The 19,820-nt window shown below is 50.4% G+C and overlaps 1 protein-coding gene across 2 annotated transcripts in view; it reads left to right on the forward strand.

The window, feature by feature from the left end:
- Positions 1-465: 465 nt before the first annotated feature.
- Positions 466-19,820, forward strand: part of AMPD3 (adenosine monophosphate deaminase 3) — a gene marked incomplete at both ends in the record, with an annotated part of 35,013 nt that continues 15,658 nt past the window's right edge. For both annotated transcript variants that reach the window (XM_080719232.1, XM_080719233.1), the window contains 5 exons: positions 466-686; positions 11,052-11,256; positions 14,067-14,229; positions 17,129-17,348; positions 19,261-19,390. In XM_080719232.1, coding sequence (XP_080575358.1) covers positions 466-686; positions 11,052-11,256; positions 14,067-14,229; positions 17,129-17,348; positions 19,261-19,390 — 939 coding nt within the window. The remainder of the gene's footprint in view (positions 687-11,051; positions 11,257-14,066; positions 14,230-17,128; positions 17,349-19,260; positions 19,391-19,820) is intronic.

Genomic DNA, 19,820 nt, shown 5'->3' on the forward strand with positions numbered 1-19,820 from the left:
ATCTTGTGGGGCTCTACGCTCACTATGAAACCCCATGAGCCTTCGTCTCCCCTCCTGGAAGATGGGGAGTGAAGTTTCGTTACTGCTGCAGCCCTGACAGCCTCCTCACAGTCAATCCAACCCGGCTCCTGTCCCTTCTCACTCTTGGAAGCAAAGTCAGGAGAGGGGCAGGGCTACCATGTGCTGAGATTCCTACGGTTGGGAAATTGGAAACACCTAGTTGAACAGTCCATTCTTTGTCTTCTGAAATTTGCTCTCTCATGCAATGTGAATGGCCCTACGTGAACTCCAATGACTTAGGAAGCTAATTTTGAAATCTGGCCTGTTGGCTCTGGTCTGGGAATTCCTGAGTTGACAGTTGACCCTAGGACCAGGTGGGACTGGGCTGCACTTCAGTGCCTGCGGGGACTCAGGACGTCTAGTAACACATTAAGACTCATGCTTGTTCTTTCTTTGCTAGCCGAGATGCCGCGCCAATTCCCCAAGCTGAACATCTCGGAAGTGGACGAGCAAGTCCGGATTCTGGCCGAGAAGGTGTTTGCTAAAGTGCTCCGGGAAGAGGACAGCAAAGATGCCTTGTCCCTCTTCACCGTCCCTGAGGACTGCCCCATCGGGCAGAAGGAAGCCAAGGAGAGGGAGCTGCAGAAGGAGCTGGCGGAGCAGAAGTCTGTGGAGACTGCGAAAAGGTTTGTCCCCGAGATCTCGTGTGCCTAGAGCTGTGTTTCCTGAGATGTGGGACCTCAAGATTGCTGGCATGCCCCTGGGGCTGGGTTGATTTTAACCAAGGCCACTTATTTCACCACATACTTATAGAAAAATGTCTTAGTGCCTCTATTTGGTTGAAAAGATAAAATAAAACCCACCCTCTCTCTGCTATTGTTAATAACACACCATGTCTGAATGTCCAAACAGCCAAACCATTTCAAAATGGCATTTCTTTTTTTTTTTTTTGCGGGTTTGGGAATGGAACCCAGGGACATTCGACCTCCGAGCTACACCCCCTGCCCTATTTTTTATTCTTTATTTTGAAACTGGGTCTCACTGAGATGCAGAGGGCCTCACTAAGTAGCTGAGGCTGTCCGCAAACCGCGATCCTCCGGTCTCAGCCTCCCGAATGCTGGGATTACAAGCGTGCGCCACCACACCCGGCGGCATTTCTTGTTTCTTTTTGGAAATTTGAGGATTTCTTGGGAACTAGCAATGTTATTTCTTTTCATCTCTTGATACATGCTTTTAATATTAGTAACTCACTATTCTCCAAGTGCTGTCCTGGAACTGCTGGTGTAACAATGTACAGTACAGAGATGTTCCCTGCTCTGTGGAGTGTACAGTGGATCTGGACAATAAGTAAGCAACTGGGCAAGTTAATAAGAGAATTACAAGTTATGATAAGTGCTGGGTCAGTCAGGTCTAACCAGAAAAACAGAAACCTGTTTTCCTTTGTAAATAGGCCTTGAATGCAAAGAATTGGTTACATGGATAGCAGAGAGCTGAGAAACCAAGCAGGGGAGACAGAAGCAGCCAGAAATGGAGAGCAGTAGAGAATCCAAGTGTGGCGGCACATGCCTGTGATCCCAGCATTTGGAAGACTGAGACAGGGGAATTGCACGTTCAAGGCCAGCTTTGTCAACTTAGTGAGACCTTCAGCAACTTAGCAAGACTGTTTCAAAATAAAGGGGGGTGGGGTGGGCTGGATATGTAGCTTGGAAGTAGAATGCTCCTGGATTTAATCCTCAGTACCAACAAAACAAAACAAGAATCAAAATCAAACAACAGAAACCAAAATCAAAACCAAAAGTGGCAGGGGGCATTCACCATAACTGGAGAGACACTGGAAGAGCCTGGGGTGGGGTCACCAGGGAAAGCTGGAACTGTGGTGGCCTTTCAGATAGAAACTGGAGCCCAGGAGAGGAGGCAGCATTGTAGAGCTGCCTCCCAAGCAGAGCTGGAGGCTGGGGATCCTGCCCTGGCTTTACCCAGAAACCAAGAAGCAGGAGAAGAGTGTATTTGAGGACAAACAGGCTGAGGACCAGCACAGTGCTATGAATGAGAGAAATAGAAAGCTAGAGGAGAGAGAGAAAGAGAGAGCGAGAGCGAGAGAGGGAGAGAGAGAATATGGTCTTTTAGACTGCATAGTGGGGCTGATAGCTCTGAGGAGATGACTTTCATCTGGTTAAAGTAGATAGCTATGTGTAGAGTCAGGGGTAGACAAGTTAGATGATGTCTCATCGTTAGGCAAGTTAGACAGACACCCCTGTGTCAGAGGTCCATTGGAGGGAGACATGCTGTGCTCTGGGCTGGAGGGGAGGCTGACTGGTCTGTGAGGTTGGCCTCATGCTCCCAACAAGAAGCTTGGGTCTCACAGTAAATGCAATGGCAAGTCCTCCTCCCTTTGCTGCACATCAGCTGGGAGAGCAGAATTAGAGAGGTAAGAAGCCTTGAGGATGTGTCTAGTGGGGTCTCAGTGGGATCCCCACCTGCGCAGCACACGGCACACCTCAACAGCTAGTGTCCTGGGGCTCTCAGCCCTTTTGGAGACCCAGTCAGAGACTGGACCCTTCCCAAGGGACTGTCTCTTCTTTAAAGGAAAGTTCTTTCTTTCCTCAGCAATATAGAATTTCAGTGTTTCCTTACTGTTTTTCGGAAGAAGAAAGAGTTTCCTGCTGGTGTAGCAGTAGGAGCAGAGCCTGGCCATCTCTAATCAGCCCCTGCTATCTGCAGAGGGGCTGTGAGCCCTGAAGGAAGGGCTCACTGGGGCCTGGCCAATTCGCAGGCCAGGCTTGTGCTGGGGAGGTGGGCAGCCCAGCCCAGCGCTGTGTCCTCCCTGGAAGGTGAAGAGGAACAGGGCTGTGGAGACCCTGGTCCACACTGCCCCACCAAGGGTCCACTACAGGAGCTGAATGTTCTGAAGGCCCCTCTGTGTGTTATGAATGGAGTGTTTTCACCTTTCAGAATGAGAGGAGAAGGAGTCCTGGCATTTTTTGTTACCAGGAACAATAAGTATCTGAGACTAGTTTCTATTACAGAGTGACACTGGGCCTGACATCTGCAAAAAGAGACTGTTCTTATCCGTGCTTAGGCTGAGAGCAACTGGAGGCTTCCTTATTCTTAGTCCTAATGGTGCTTTGTGGTTTCCAGAAATCTTTCTGCAAGTTCTTCTCCAGAAATTTGTTCTTTTCCTTCCTGGTAGGCTGTAGCGTCTTGGTTTGCATCTGTCTGCCCCATTTGACAGTAAGCTCCTTAGGACTATAGCTGGCTCACCCTGTCTCCCCAGGACCCAGCCCAGGCCTCAGCTGGTTGGTGGGCTGTGGATGTCTGGCAGAGAAAAGATCCTGCTTTCCCATTGCTGCCACATCAGGGACGGTGTTCTGAGTCTCATTTGCATACTTTGTGACCTTGGGCAAATTAGGAAACCTGCCTGGGCCCCAGCTTCATCCTCTTGTATAAAGTGAAGGTGAGAATAATAGTTGTCTTCATGGACTAAGACTTAGGGCAGGTCATAGTACCCCATGTAAATGTTAACCATCCAGCTGCCATCCCTGAGGTGGGCAGCAGTAGCGACTGCTGCCGTGGAGTGCTTACTGTGGGCTAAGTACCAGGCTGCACAGTTCACATTTGTTCTTTATCCCTTCATTAAGCTTATCAAGGGGATATTCTTAGTATCCTGATTTCGCATTAGGAAAGTAAGGCTTAGAAGTTGAGTTACCTTGCACAAGGACACACAGTACCTGAGGCAGGGACCAGAATCCTTCTCTTCTGGATCTAGACCCCAAACTTTAGCCTCAGGCAGAGCCAAGTCTTTGTGTCCTTGGGGCATAGACACTGGAGTGACCCCAAGAGCTGCTCCTCGGGGTGCAACTGCTGGCCTCTTGGTGCCTGTGCACCCTGGCTTTGTTTTTTTTTCTTCTGAGAGGCAGCCTGGTTCCCTGACCTCCTGTCAGCTATTCTTGTGTCATCTTGGGCTGAGGATGCTCAGGTTTGTCTTTTAATGTCTCTGCTCACTGGAGAGGCCTTGATGCAAACATTCCAGGGTCGTCATTTTCATGGGGAGCACCTTCTCCCCAGCCCCCACTCCCTGGCATTCTGGATAGGAATGGTGACAGGGAGCCTTTCTTGCAAGGAGCTCACAGGCCTGGAGCCAGCAGCTGAAACCCAGAGCCTATGGGTTTGGGTTTCAGACTGTGACATGAGATGGGGCTTCTAGTTTGGAAAAAAGCCCTTCTTTGCCCTGGATCCTCTGAATATTTCTGGTGCCTGGGAGAAGGCTTTTCTTTTTCTCTTTTTTTCATTGATTCATTAATCCATTCATTTAATAAACATCTTGTTTCACTGTTCTAAGCCACATTTACCAGCTCTCTCTCAAGAGACAGTAAGTGACTATTGTTTTGTCTAAGCAAAAGAGAAGAAAAAGAGTTAAGAAGTAATTTTCTAGCTCCCCTTCTCCCCTGCAAGAAAGCACTGTTATCATTCTTGAGTTGCTTCTTTCTAGCACTCTGTCCATGCCAGGCTGTCCTGCTTCCCATCTCTCCAAGTCCCTCGAAGTGAAGGACTATTTAAAACAGCCCTGTATGTGAAAGGACAAGTGGCCTTGGAGGCTCTGGCTCTGATCCCTGAGGTTTATATTCCCAGGAGGCTCTCCCTGTCAGCACCACCTGAGGGTCTCTACCCCCTTTGTATGAACCCCCCAAAATGGGCATAAATCTTTCCCTCAATTCTCCCTCTACACTAAAAACATGACTGAAAGTGAAATCAAATAACTCAAAGAGAAAATTTAGACACAGTTCTTGGATATGATAGTTCTTGAAGCCCAGTTCTAGGCTCTCCCTCTCAGATCACCTCGGATCTTACATGTCCCTTAAGAGGCATGAAGGCAGTAGCCAAGGAGCACCCGAAACCTTCCTGTCCTGTTCATACAAGACCAGGACCAGTAATTAAGGACCTAAGATAGGCATGAGTCCATCTCCTTCCTGCTCAGTCCCCTTGAGTTCCCTCCCCTTCCTGCTCAGTTCTGGAGAAGCCTTTTCTTTACAACATCCCCTCTCCCCGACTCTTGAGAGAAAAAAAAAAAAAAAAAAAAAAAAAAAAAAACAACCTCATAACTATTTTAAGGATAATATAAAGGTATAAGTGAGAACTGTGGTTGTAAAACAAACAAAGCAAAAACAAACAGCTTTTTACAAAAAGAACTTGAGTTGTGAGCAAGGCAAATGAAGGAGTGCCTGGGCATGGAGCGTGCTGCCGGGGATCACCGCCGCAGGCACCTCGCCGGGCCCTGCTGTGCCCTCGCAGGACCGGGAACTGACTCCAGGCCGCCCGAGAGGCACTCATTTTGCAGGCCAGGCCTAGATCAGGGGCCCGCAGGACAGCTTGCTGCAGGACCATCTGCCTCCTTAAGAAGATGACACTGGCCAGGTCTCTGCTGGGACCCTGGGGTGGGTGAGGGTCAGAGGGAGGGGGATAGACTCTCTGTGGAAGCAGATTTAGGAGGCAAACTGAAAATCAGAAACCCCTAGTGGCTCCTCAAGGGATCTTTAGCGTCTCCTCTGCATTCCTAGTCAGTTTCCCTACCCTACAGACGCACATATTGAAACTTGGCCAACATAGAGGACAACATGAACATTTTCTGTGCAACCAAAATGCACATTAGGGCTCTTCCAGCTCTCAAATTTCTTTCTTCTTCTTCTTCTACAGCTTTATTGAGACATAATTCATGTATCATACACTCCATCCCTATAAAGTGCACAATTCAGTGTTTTTAGCATATTTACAGAATTATACCATTGCTGAGAACATTTTCATCACCCCCCAAAGAGACCCTTTAACTGTCAACCTTCTGCTCTCCCATTCCATTTCCTATTTATCCTTCCATTATACAGAGTTTTGATAACTTGACTTTATTGTTTTTTATTCTGTTACATATTTAAAGAGCAACTTAGAAGTAGAGAGGGGAACTTTTATAGGCAGGCTCCTAAAAGTGAAATGTGATGCTTCTAAGGGTGGTGTTTGGCATCGGGCCTCCAGGCTCAGTGACAGCCCGTCACTTACTATGGACTGGATGTGGCATGGTTGAGGCTCTTAGCTGCCTCAGCCTGTTTCCTGATCTGCAAAATGAGGGTTAATTGGGATCTACCTCGTGAGACTTAAACCAGATAATCCACATAACATGCTTCTCCCCGTTCCTGGAGCACCGTTCATGTTCCTGCTTTTGTTATTTGTTATTATTTGGCTGCCAGCGGTGAGGGAGGAAACAGGATAATTATGAAAAGCAGACCCAAGAACTCAAACCACAGCATTTTAAGAACAAAACACCTCTAAGATCGTGACTGGATAATACAGCTATCACCTTGAGTCATCGAGCGAACTTTAAATTATGTTCAGCATGTTGTGTTAAGAACTCAGGACTTAAGTATTTCATTAAGCCAGGCGTGGTCACACATGCCTGTAATCCCAGTACTTGGGAGTCTGAGACAGGAGGATTGCAGATTCAAAGCCAGATCAGCAACTTAGCGAGGTCCTCAGCAATTTAGTGAGACCAGTTATAGGGGAGTCCAGAGGGGAGAGTGTGGGAGGGCAGACAGGAGCTGGTGGGTTACCAGGGCAGCTGTAGGAGAAAAAGAGAGAGGTGTGGGTCTGCTAGGCTTCAAGGTGTGCAAATCAAAGTTCTAGCCACTGCTCCTATTGCTTGCATGGTCACTGCATTGATTGGTGCATTCTGCATGCTGGGCATGCTTAAGAGGGGTGTACCCACACACACTTGGTTGTGCCTGCACAGTGAGTGGTGTCTGCAGACACACCCCTCTGTTTTCCCCCTGGGCCTGGACCAGGGTGGTTTATGGAATGAAGTGGAGTCTATGCACAGATTTCACAGGGCAGTAGGCTCTAGAAGGTCCCTGGGAAGACGTGAACTGCTCTCTAGAAAGAAGAGTGAGGAGAGGGTGGCCCCTACCCAGGGCTTGAGTTAAGCACATGAGTCAGATGTTATGGGAAGGTCTCAGGCTCAAGGAGGGATTGGGAGTGGACAGGGTAGGAATGGGGACATCATGAATGGCAGGAAGAGCCAAGGGCCATAGAGCAGGTGCAGGTGCTGGACAGGTGTTGGGAGATGAGATGCTATAATAACCGCCCACACAACCAGATCACGTCCTCGTCTTAAGGGCCTGGCCCAGGAGGACCAGTCATGCAGGCAGTGAGAAGGCTTGGCTGAGCCGGTGTCCCCAGAGCCCCACACCCTGCCAGCTCCTCGGCAGCAGTGTGCCCTGCCAGGTGCACGTGTGGTTAGAGGAAGGAAGGGGCAGCCAGCTGCAGTGGACTCTGGCTTACCCTGGTGCCCCAGGGGCTGGCACCAAGTGCAGCAGGCGAGACTGCAGACAGACAGGTCTGGCCCATCACGAGGAAGTGCCTCTAACAGTGGCAACAGATTGTGTTTTGTTGAACTTTGTGTTTGTGTGTCTGGATCAGGCCTGGCCCAGAGTAGACGCTTGGTAAATGTTTATTGAATAAGCGATTGAATGTTGAGGTCTTCCTCAGGAATGTGGGAAGCTACGTTACTGGAGGTATATCCAAGCAAAGCCTGTCTGGTGAGAGGTTGGGGTGCAGAGCCGGGAGACCCCATGGCTCTATAATCTATATAAAGGCTATGGTGGCTTTTTATGTGCCCTTCCTTATTATTGTGACACATACGGTGCTTGAGACAGCTTGTGGGAGAGAGAGGGCACATGTGTGGGCCCACACACACACCCACACCCCCTTGCGTGGCTGTCCCTTTGCACCTGTGTAGTAGATGGATGCTAGCTATGGGCCTGTGGTAGGCAGAATTTTTTAATTGGCCCCCAACCCCACCAAGGTGTCCCTGTCTCATCTGGCCCTGTGAATATGAGCCCTAACTCCTCTGATTGCTATTGAATATGGCCCCATTGATCTTAAGGAAGTTATTGGTAGGCCTGATAGAATCATGTGAGCCCTTCAAAATAAAGAGCTTTTGCAGGCAGAGAGTAGGGGTAGAAATCATAGAGACTGGAGGCACCAACAGCTTTGGAGATGTAGGGCTGTGAACAAAATTCGGAGTGTTGTCTGTAGGAGCTGAGGTCACCCAGCCAGCAAGGAACCCAGAGTCTCAGCCTCACGGCCACACGGAACTGAGTTCTGCTGAATGGGTTTGGATGTGAATTCTCTCCTAGAGCCCCCACACAAGGGCACAGTGTGGCCAACGTGTTGACTTGGCCTTTTGTTGCCCTGAGCCTGGAGTCCAGTCAAGCCCAGCCAGATTTTCACAGACAGAACTGTGAGTTATAACTGGGGTTCACCAGGTGTGGTCCCACATGCCTGTAATCCCAGTACATGGGAGGCTTGAGACAGGTGGATTGCAGGTTCAAGAACAGCCTCAGCTATATAGCAAGACTCTTAGCAACTTAGTGAGGCCCTGTTTCAAAACAAGGACTAAAAATAGGGCTGGGGGTGTCACTCAGAGGTAGAATGCCCCTAGGTTCCATCCTCAGTACTGAAAAGAAGAAGAAGAAGAAGGAGAAGGAGAAGGAGAAGGAGAAGGAGAAGAAGAGGAGGAGGAGGAGGAAGAAGAAGGATTTCTGAGCATCAGTGGTAGTGGAGAGTGGTTGGGGGTGAGGGGCTGGCTTCCTCAGTGAGACAGGAGGCCACAGACCTTCCCAGGACAAGCCTTGGCTTAGGTAACCTTCAGGCTTTTTGCCTATGTGTGATTCTTTTTTTTTTTTTTTTGCGGGTCTGGGGATGAAACCCAGGGCATTTGACCTCCGATCTATATCCCCTGCCCTGTTTTTTTATTCTTTATTTTGAAACAGGGTCTCACTAAGTTACAAAGGCCTCACTAAGTAGCTGAGGCTGTCTGCGAACTGCAATCCTCTGGTCTCAGCCTTCCAAATGCTGGGATTACAAGCGTGAGCCACCACACTTGGCCTCGTGTGATTCTTTTTAAACCTTTCTTACCTGTTACTCAGCTTAGAAGCCACTTGTTGTTTGTCCTTGGTAGGATCAGGCCTCAGGCAGCATGGGCTGAGACCTATGGAGGTGAGGTTGGCATAGAGACTAGAGTAGTGCCCAACAGGCCTGAGAATGACAGGGTCTGGAGTCTCAGGGACCCAGCTGGGCCTGTCTGTGGGAGAGGAAGCCCACAGCAATGCAGTGGCGCTTCTAGATGTGACCAGCAAAGGATACCAGAGGAGAAAGAACCTCACTGCCCAGGTGAGTCTGCCTCTGAGGAATGCCTGGCTGGCATGAGGTAGCATCCTCCGCGGGCAGGATGCTGGCTCAGCCCTGTGTGATGGATGGCAGGCCAGGGGCCCTGGAGTTCCAGTCGAGTTTCCTGAAGCCGCTCAGTGTGTCTGTTATGCAAGGCCAGAGGGAGGACAGAGGGAAACTCCAGAGAAGGGGCCACCTGCATCTCTCAAAGAGCCAGTAACACAGGTCCTCACCACAGGCCGGTGAAACCAGAGGATCATGGCCTCTGGTGGGATATAAATAGAGGAGGGGAACTGGAGTTCCTGAAAATTGGGCAGTGAGGAGACCCAGGGAAGTGCCAGCAGGAAGACAGCTGCTTCTGGGTGAGCCATGAGGCCCACTTGGGGATCAACTGATTTCTCTATACCCTGTAAGTATCACCAGTGCCTGGAGAAGAGGAGGGGTTCCATGGGTCCTGGTGAGCCATGGTTTTCCCTGGGTTCTTTACTGATGGTTATAGGTCCTGGCTGTGGTGGAATGGGTGCCCAGGAAGCTTCTGAGCTCCTGTGGCATGAGGGGGGCAAGGATCCAGCTCGTTTCTGGTCTTGAATGCTGAGGTAGCCATGTAGGGAGGCTGGGTTCCAAAGGAGGCAGAATGAGACTTTGGAGGGGGTTTGATGAGGGCTCCACCCTAGTGCTGAGTAATTTCCTTCCTGGGGATTCCAGGACTTGGAGTGACCTCAACTGAAACATTACTGTTCTGTTGATGAGGGAAACAGAAGGCCAAATCATCACAAATCAGCATTGCAAATAAGCATGAGCTTGCAGGCTTTTAGACCAGCCTTGTCCTTCCTCCAAAGTGAATAAAATCGTCATTTGGTGTCAGGATGACAGGTCCCAAAGTTCAGGCCTGACATGATGCTGGCCAATCACAGAGATATTGGTTCGTGCCTGTGCCCACAGTTGCTGCTAGGATGGTTAACATCAGGCTTGAGGATGGAGGAGTAGAGGTGCTGACGAGGGACGGCAACTACCTTCCTGTGTGACTTTGTGCATGCCCCTTACCATCTCTGGGCCCTCAACTATTATGTATAAAAACAAGAGGCTAGACATGGTGGCACACATCTGTAATCCCAGTACTTGGGAGGCCGGGACAGAAGGATCACAGGTTTAAGACCAGACTCAGCAACTTAGTGAGACTCTTACCAACCTAATGAGACCCTCTTTTAAAACAAAAACAAAATTTAAAAAGGGCTCAGAGTATAGATTGGAGATAGAATGCCCCTGGGTTCAATCCCTAGTACCCCTCAACAAACACCACACAAATGCACAGAAGCCATAAAACAGGAAGTTGGACCATCTGATCATCTCTATCTTTTCTAGTTCCAGTACCCCAGAGTCCTAAGTCTGTAAAATATAGTGATTGTCTCTGTGACCTTGTTCACAGATCTTCCTGAGACGTCCCTATGTCAGCCTTCAAGTTTGGCTTACCTGGAGATAGCATGCTGTCCACATCTGGGGGAAGCCTGGTTGATTTGATGTTACCCTCACTTCCATACACTGTGGTCTGTGCCTGTCTGTCTGTCTCCTGTGGCATATGCCTAGTCTACTGTAACTCGTGTGCAAACAGCCCACAGCAGTTCACAGTGACCGCAGGTCGTGGTGTCTGGAGGCCTGTGCTGTATCTCATGCAGAGATGTGCGTAAGAGGAAGGCATAACTAATTAGAAACTTGTTAATGGCAGGGCCAGCACCATGATTAATCATAGCAAAAGTCTCCTGCCATGTGCCTAATAAAGACTGTTTATCACTCGTCCCAATCAGCAGCTGATGTCTCCTGTTTTCCTTGTCCTTGGCTCTTAGAAAGAAAAGTTTCAAGATGATCCGCTCACAGTCCCTTTCTCTGCAAATGCCGACACAGCAGGACTGGAAGGGCCCCCCGACATCCAGTCCGGCCATGTCTCCTGCAACCCCTGTGCTCCCCGGAGCCACCTCCCAGTCCGCGCCAGCACCCTACACCATGCCTGAGTATCAGCGGGTCACCATCAGCGGAGATTACTGTGCTGGGGTAAGGTGTCCACGGAGTGTGGGGGGGCTATGCATGCAGAGGCTGGGGCCCCTTGGGCCTTTGGGGTCAGGCCCATCCTAAAGCCTGGTCCAGTGAGGGTCTCTGGGAGGTGGAGGAGAGGAGGCTTAGGAGTCTGAAGAGAAGGGGAGTATGAGCTGTGGGGCCTGGGGTGTCCAAGGGGCCCTATCCCTGTGCAGAGGGCTGCAGGCTGGTACACTGGCTGTGGCCTGTAAGTTCCCTGTGTTCTCCAGGCCCGGCATTTCCCCTATGTCCGTGTGGCCTATTGAGAAGGCTGGCAGCTTGGGCATTTCAGTGTTCTTATACGTCCAGTGGATTTACAGTCATGGTTTGAGCATTGCTGACTTAGTTCTTCTTATATGCTTAGGGTCCCTATTCTTAAAAACAGGCTAGCTCCTTCAACCAGGAAGAGAGGATCTTGATTAAAAAGTGAACAAGCTTTTTTTTTTTTCTTCACTTACTAGTCTATTTAAGGATAATGCCATATCGATATATAAAGAACTTTTTTGTCCAATTTTCACAAGTTCGTAGTATTCCATTATGTGGTGGCCCATAATTTCTGTCAAGTTCCTTGGGATGGAAACTTAGGTTGGCAACTCTGCAGGAGGACTTGTCTGGAAGTCAGCATCCTGACCAGGCCTTGGTGTCCACCTCAGGCAGGACCATGGAGAGGGGGAGTGGAGGTGGGCTGAGTGTCAGCTGAGCAAGAGGGCATCGCCTAGAGCATTAACCAGCTTTTTGTCAGTGTGGCACATAGTAGGGAAGGAGCCCTGACCCAGGCAGTTAGTCTTCAGAGAACTCTTTGCCATGAGAAGCAGGCCAACAGTGCAGATGTCCTTGGTCCCTGAGGCTTGCCGACAGCGATGGGCCTGCAGTGCCTAGCTGCTGCCTGGCTGGTGGCTCACCTGGGTTGCCGAGCACCTTCTGATCCTGTGGCCATGGCCCGAGCCCCGTGTCACACTGAGTCCCGTGGTTCTGCAGAGATGGTGCTTGCTGGGAGTGGGGGCACAGATTTGTCTGAGGTGTTTCCGTCTGCTTTCCTGTTCCTGCTTCTCTAAGGCCATCCCCCGGCAGGAGTGAAGGGGGTCAACACACCCTCCTGGGGACATCTAGAGGCTTTCCACCTTCACAGAAAGCAACAAGTAGTATTTTTCTTTTTTTTTTTTTTTGGTGGTACTGGGGGTGGAACCCAGGCTTTTCTACCTCCAGGCTATACTCCCAGACCTATTTTATACTTTATTTGGAAACAGGGTACCACTGAGTTGTTGAGAGCCTCACTCAGTAGCTGAGGCTGGCTTTGAACCTGTGCGATCCTCCTGTCTCAGCCTCCTAAGAGCTGGGATTACAAGCATGCGCTACCGCGTCAGGCTAACAAGTAGTATTTAATGTATGAAAAGCTGCATGGGAAAGAACTGAAGTATGAAAACATTCAGAAGAAAAATATAAAGCAACTTTCTCTAGGATGGAGTGGGCGGGGTGTGGAGGAGCTGTATCCATGATGACTTATCTATTTATGCTTATAAGCCATCTGAAACAACTATGAAAAATATGAATGTTGTTGGCTCTGGAAGACAGGTGCGTGGATATCTGTTTATTGCCTTCAGTGCTTTTCCGTATGTTTAAAATACTTCAAAGCCAAACAGGATTATCTTATGGAAGCAGAGGAGGAAAGCTCCAGGCCCTGGCCCTTCCTCTGTGCTCCCTCAGATCTTGAGCTTCTCACTCTGGCACTTACTCCCTGTCCTGTCTAGCTCCCCAAGCGCATCCGGATTTCTGGGATACCCCCTCCTACCCTCAAACGGAGTAAGATTAACGAGCCCTTGGGAGGCGGGAGCGTATCTCATTCATCTCTGAATATGAGGCAGGTGAAAAGCAGCACATCCTTGGGCTTTGGGAGTCAATCAAATCAGAGTCTGGTTTGACTTTCTAACTTCCTGGTAAGTGACTGATTCTTTCTGGGCCTCAGTTTCCCCATTTGTAAAAGGGATTGCAGTGAGGTGCAGAATGAAATCTTTGGAAAGGTCTAGTGTATGACACATGACCGACCATAAGAGCTGTTGACTGGATGAGTTGGGTGATCGCCAGATTTAATCAGCAGCCTGATACTAGACAAGCAGCAGGCATTTTGTGTGTGTGCTTGATTTTAATGCCTGAAGGACCCATGGATTTTCTCCGCTGACGGTTATTGTACTCATCCTCATCGGGACTAAGATGCAGGCTCTGTCTCTTCACGTGCCGGGTGCAGCAGCAGCCTGAAGGTTTCATCAGCCTCCATGGGCCACCCTGACTCTCTTCTGGGGTCTGTTGTCAGGGTCCCTGAGAACAGCCTAGGTTTGGTGACTTGCTAGGAGGACTTTCAGGACTGAGCATCCAGCAGTACCCATAGCTATGATTTATTACAGTGAAAGGCTGCAGAGCAAACTAGCAAAGGGGAAAGACACATGCGACGAGGTCTGGAGGACACCAGGGGCCAGCTTCCAAGTCTCCTCTCCACAGAGTCACCAGAAAGTACAAATACCTCAGCATACACTTGTGACAGTTGTGGCCTGTGAAGTGCTGTCTTGCATGGGAGCTGGCTAGACACTCAACACCCAAGGCTTTTATTGGGTCGCTTACACATCTGCATTTAGACTCCCAGAGGAAATCAGATGTCTAGCAGAAACCGCATGTTTCATAGAGCTTGGATACAGCGAACCACTCTCATTGGTTATTGAGTAGTAGGAATGCATTTAATGGCATGGCAGTCTCCGACCTGCTGTGTGAACCCTTTTCTGCATGCCTCCCTCCTGCAGATCACTGTGGAGGACTATGAACAGGCCGCCAAGAGCCTGGCCAAGGCCCTCATGATCCGGGAGAAGTATGCACGGCTTGCCTACCACCGCTTCCCGAGGACCACAGCCCAGTACCTGGGTCATCGGCAGGCTGACACTACATCTCCAGAGGAGGGTCTTCCAGGTACAGAACCCTGGGTATGAATGGGGTCCCAAGTATGAGCCTGGCTCAAGAGTTGGTTGGGACTTTTCATTGGCTGAATATGTTTCCCACTAATGATCTTTTTAGGGGTGGGGCCCTGGTGATGGCTTCTGCTACACTGATATTCACTGGTTTCCTCAGGGTTGTTTTATGTGTGGTGTGTGTCTAACCCTGTGTGGACATGAGCTGTGGAAGGTAAGAGAGAGAGAGAGAGAGAGAAAGAGAGAGAGAGAGAGAGAGAGAGAGAGAGATAGAGATGTGAGAGACAGTTCCTGATCATGGGAGCGCCAGGGAGATAGGCAGTCTCATGTGAGATGTTCAAAACAGCACGATCAAACAGTAAATGCCAAACTGGTGGTAGGATGGGTTGTATCTACAGGGGACATGTTCCTGGGGCAGGGGACGTAGGCCTGCATTCATAACTGCTCTCTGACAGTTTCTTGGACCTTGAGCGAGATGTCTCTAACTCTCAGTCTGTAAAATGAAAGTATTAATATGCGCCTCCTAGGGCTGTCGTGAAGGTTAACTGGGCACATGCCTGTGGAGGATTGAGGGTAGCTCTGGCATCTAGCGAGCGTTCAATAAATGGCAGTTGCACATATGCTGTGGAAGCTACGCGGATGCTGTGGAGTTCAGGGAAGGGGAGGTGAGAGGGGGCGCGGTGGCTTCCTGGTAGAGTCTGTTCAGCCTGGGAAGTGTCTGGGACAGTTAGGGCTGTGAGTTAAGTCACACAGTGGGGACAGCAGGCGACCTCACTCTTGAAAGCCAGGGGTGGGGAGCAGATGAGGGCGTGTGCACCTGCACCAAAGCCCAGAACCCTGGCTACACCTGGTTGGATTTAGGGCTGCCAAGTTGTCCTCATCTCTGGCTTTCTTTATTCCCTGTCTAGGGGAAGTTGATCCCACTACCCTAGTGTTAGCAAGGACAGATGGAATGACGTTCAGAAGTGTAGTTTATACACGGCCACCTCCAAATGTCTAGGCTGCGGCCGTGCCTGATGGGGGCCATCAGCCTCCCGCTCAGCTCTGCCTTGGCTCCTCTGTGACTCCTCACATCTGCTGCACGTCAGCCTGTGCTGCGCACTGACAGAGGCCCCTCAGGCAGGTTTCCCGCCTTGGTTGCTTCTGATGAGGAGCCGGGCGTTCTTCCTTCTGGGTTGGTAGCTGGGCTGCTGCTCCTCTGTGGTGTTGCTTGATCTGCAGAGAGTTGAAGCCCGCAACTCTGCTGGGTAGCATCAACCCATTCCTTGGCCAGAGACAAAGCTTATCAAGAGACAGAAAACTCATTTTGAGAATAATGAAAATACAGATGCCCCTCAACTTATGATGGGTTATGTCCCAATAAACCCATTGTAAGTTGAAAATATCTCCAAGTTAAAAATACATTTGATACACATAACCCACCTTAAATGTGCTCAGAACCATTATATTAGCCTATAGTTGGGAAAAACCACCTAACATAAAGCCCACTTTTAAATAAGGTTTGAAGTATCTTGGGTAATTTATTTAATACTATATTGAAAGTGAAAAGTAGAATGGTACTGGGCATGGTGGCACATACTTGTAATCCTACTACTAGGGAGGCTGAGACTGGAGGGTTGCAGGTTCAAGGCCAGCCTCAGCTACTTAGTGAGGTTCTCAGGAACCTAATGAGACCCTATTTCCAAAAAAGAAAAAAAAATAGGTCTGGGATGTAGCTTGGAGGTAGGATATCTCTGGGTTCAATTCCCAGTACACACACACACACACACACACACACACACACGCACGCACGCACGCAGAATGGTTATATAGGTATACTCTTGGACAATCATAAAACTGAAAAATCATTAAGTTGAACTGTTGCTGGTCGGGGCTGTCTGTGAGGCCCTGTAATGTGTGTGCAGGACATTCCTGTTGATGGAGCATTTCCCTGTACACAGTAGCCTCTTAAGGCAGGGGGTGCAATCCTCAGACGAGGAGACAGGACAGAGAGGTAAAGGGGTTTGTTCAAAGTCTCATAGTGGAAAAATAGCAAAGAAGCATTTTCTGCCTCCTGTGGGCTGGCTCTACCTACAGCCGTGGGGTGGGGCAGACGGTTCTGCCCTTGGCATTCCTGCTCTGGGGGAGACAGGTTCACTCTCCTGGGCTCCTTTGGGGATGGGCTGGTTTCTTCACCAGCTCCTTGGCTGCTCTGAGCTCAGGAAGATGTGGGGACATAAATAATTCCCACTGCGAAGTCCCAGTGTTATTTTCCTACTAGGAAAGGACACAACTATCTTATTTTTATTTTTTGTATGTGATGGGTGGTATTGGGGAAATGAATCCAGGGGCATTCTACCTCTGAGCTACAGCCCCCTTCCCCAGCCTTATTTTTAATTTTATTTTGAAACAGGCTCTCACTGAGTTGCAGAGGGCTTTGCTAAATTGCTGAGGCTGGCCGGGAACCTGTGATCCTTCCGTCTCAGCCTCTCAAGTGATTACAGGTGTGTGTTACCATGCCGGGCTACAGTTGCCATTAAAAAATATATATTCCAGGGAGTTCTGAAGGATCAAGGAAGCAGAAGCCCCTTTCGGTTAGAATAAAAATGATTGGCCATCCATGTTCCAGCCATGAGCCAGCACCTGATCTCGGTGGTGGGTACAGCAGGGATAGCACGGATCAGAGGGTCTATCTGCATAGAGTCTATACTCTGAGTACACAAGAACTGAATAATCACTTTCCACAGATGGCAAGTTGGTAAGGAAACAGACTAAAGCAAGGAGGGGATGTAATGTCGGAGGCAGATGGAATGGCGGATTTTAGACAGAATGACCAGGGCAGGCCTCAATTACAGTATGACCTCTTAGTCCACGGAAGCTCTCACAGGGGCACCTGGTTATCACTTGATCTTGTTTTGCAGAATTCTACCCTCCCCCACTACCTGGGGAGGACCCTTACTGCCTGGATGATGCACCCCCCAACCTGGGCTACTTGGTCCGCATGCAGGGGGGCATCCTCTTTGTGTATGACAACAAAAAGATGCTGGAAAACCAGGAGCCCCACAGCCTGCCCTACCCTGACCTGGAGACCTACACGGTGGACATGAGCCACATCCTGGCTCTCATCACCGACGGCCCCACGTAAGTCAGCTTTCTGCAGCTCCCCTCTCAGGGTGTGAGTGCTGTTTTGCAAGAAGGAGCTGGGAAAAGCTAGTTAGGCTGCCCCTTGGTTCTGGGCTTTCTTGCATGTTAATTTTCCCAGAGCAGTGGGTGCCGCTCCCCTTTGCTTTGTGGGTTTCTGCCAACCCTCCTTGCTGGGCTGGCATATTCTTAGAGTTGTTACCACGTGTCCCTTCTGCATGCGTAGGTGTGGAGCTTCTGTTTGCTGGTGGCAACCTGTGCACCTTAAAGTGGCTGCCACCCCTCTGCCCAGGCAAGACAGCAGCCTTGCAGAGAGCTGCCAGCCCAGGGCCTGGCTGCACACGGTGGAGGAGTGATGAAGACTGCTGCTTCAGGTCCTGGGGTTTCTGTGTTTCTGGAGGGGCGTGTGCTGGAAGCCTGGGAAGTTTGTGCTACATACAGCTGCCCTGCTGCTCATGGGCTTGGCTTGAGCTGACTTGGCACATGGCTGTCTTTCTGTATTTGGCCCCTCGTGTGTGGCTGGGCACTTAAGCTCCTAGTGATGGAGGTTTAGCAATAGTAACTGAGTGCCCCAGTGTGGTTGGGCCAGGAGCGGGAGACAGGAGCAAGAGAGGTCCATGGGCTGCTGGCACGCACATGGTCCTCCTTTGCCTGTTGCTCCTGTCTTTTGGGTTTAGCTGGGTGGGAACGCTATGATGCTGGTCCCCAAGGGAGGAGAAGGACTGGGTGGATGGATGTGCAGCTTGGCTCTTGCTCTTCGTGGATCTGAAGGCAGAACTAAGGCCCGGAAGGGGAAGGGGCGGTTTCTGGGAGCCCCTCCACCTCAGCCAGGTGTGAGTGGTGGCTGTCATCTCTGGGAGGTTGCCAAGGAAAGCCCTTCCTGGAGGGGACCTTAAAATTTCTTTGCCACTTGCTGGGCGTGGTGGCTCATGCTTGTAATCCCCGTGCTTAGGAGGCGGAGACAGGAGGATCGCGCAGGTTCGAAGCCAGCTGTGCTGGTTTAAGAGATCCTGTTTCTAAACAAACAACAACAACAACAACAACAAATATATAAAATATGTCTGGGAGTGTGGCCCAGAGGTAGAAGGGTTTCCAGGAACCCCAGTACCACCAAAAAAAAAATTCTTTGCCACTGTGAGACTCCCTGGTGCTCATCCTGGGCTTGTCTCTGCAGACAGACGGTACTATCGCGGACTGGCAGCTCTTCTTTGTGGGAGCCCGGTTGATGGAGGCCAGGCCGGCTGCTGTTTGTTTGGGGGCATGAGGAAGCAGGGTCTAAGTTTCCACATGGCTGTGGACTCAGGCACGTGTTCTCCTGTGCTGTCTGAAAGCCTCCCTACCTGTGGGCACCTTCTGAGTTGCTAGGAGCCTGGGGCATCATCCGCACAGAGATTTCTGTCCTAGTTACCAACACCCCTATATCCCTACATGACTGTATTACTGATATTCTGGACAATTTCTTCTTTAAGGAATTAAAGATGGCTGAGGATGGGTGGGAAGAAAGAAGAAAGGGGTTGGAGAGACTGTCTGAGCCCCACTCGGCTCAGAGGCCCTCCCACAGGCATTAGCTAGTTGGACCTCCACTTCCACTTGGGGTGTTGCTATCTCAACACTTATGCACGGGAAGGAGCCTCATGGTTAATTTCTTAAACGCAGAGCCAGAAGTCAAAGAAGTATGCGGGGTCCCAACGTCAGGCTCCACTGCCCCATACCATGACTCTCCACTTGGCCTGTGGCACACACAGTTGTGTCAGGCAGTTCAGAGGGTTCTGTAGAAGACGTGGAGCTTCTTAGCCCTCCCTGCGCCATCTTCTCAGAGCCCTCCCCTCTCCACCCCTGCTGGAGGTTTGCAAGCTGAGCGTTTGATGCAAGTTGTCCTCAACTGCGGTCTCTGCCCCTCCCCAACCTGCAGGAAAACCTATTGTCACCGGCGACTGAACTTTCTGGAATCCAAGTTCAGCCTTCACGAGATGTTAAACGAGATGTCGGAGTTCAAAGAGTTGAAGAGTAACCCCCACCGAGACTTCTATAACGTGAGAAAGGTGTGTTACTGGCCAGTGTTCAGGCCTATCCAGTCCCCCTCCCTGCCCAGGGGATGACCTCAGCCAGTCTGGGGCCAGTGCCTGGGAGAGCATCGAGGCCCCTGGCTCAAGGAGGCCCTGCTCAGCCAGAGAAGTGTGATGTGTGTGAGTGGAAGGAAGACCGGTGGGCTGCGTTCTTAGTGTCAGACTGCATCTCAGAGAGCAGGGGCGCCACGCTCCATCCCTGTCGTGCCTCGGTTGGGATGGATGGAGCTTAGGGGCAGAGAAGGGGATGCCGCAGGCTGTGGGGGAGTGAGGCTGCAGAGGGCTCGGAGGTTCTGGGTCCTGCAGGGCCCACAGACTTCTCAGTGAAGGCCAGAAGGTGGGCCAGGTGTGATGGTGGGCTAGAGGGAAGCCAGTAGGGTTAGGGAGCTCAGGTTCTGCTTGGAGG

The sequence above is a fragment of the Muscardinus avellanarius genome (genome assembly GCF_963383645.1).
Source record: "Muscardinus avellanarius genome assembly, chromosome: 1".
Lineage (NCBI taxonomy): Eukaryota > Metazoa > Chordata > Mammalia > Rodentia > Gliridae > Muscardinus > Muscardinus avellanarius.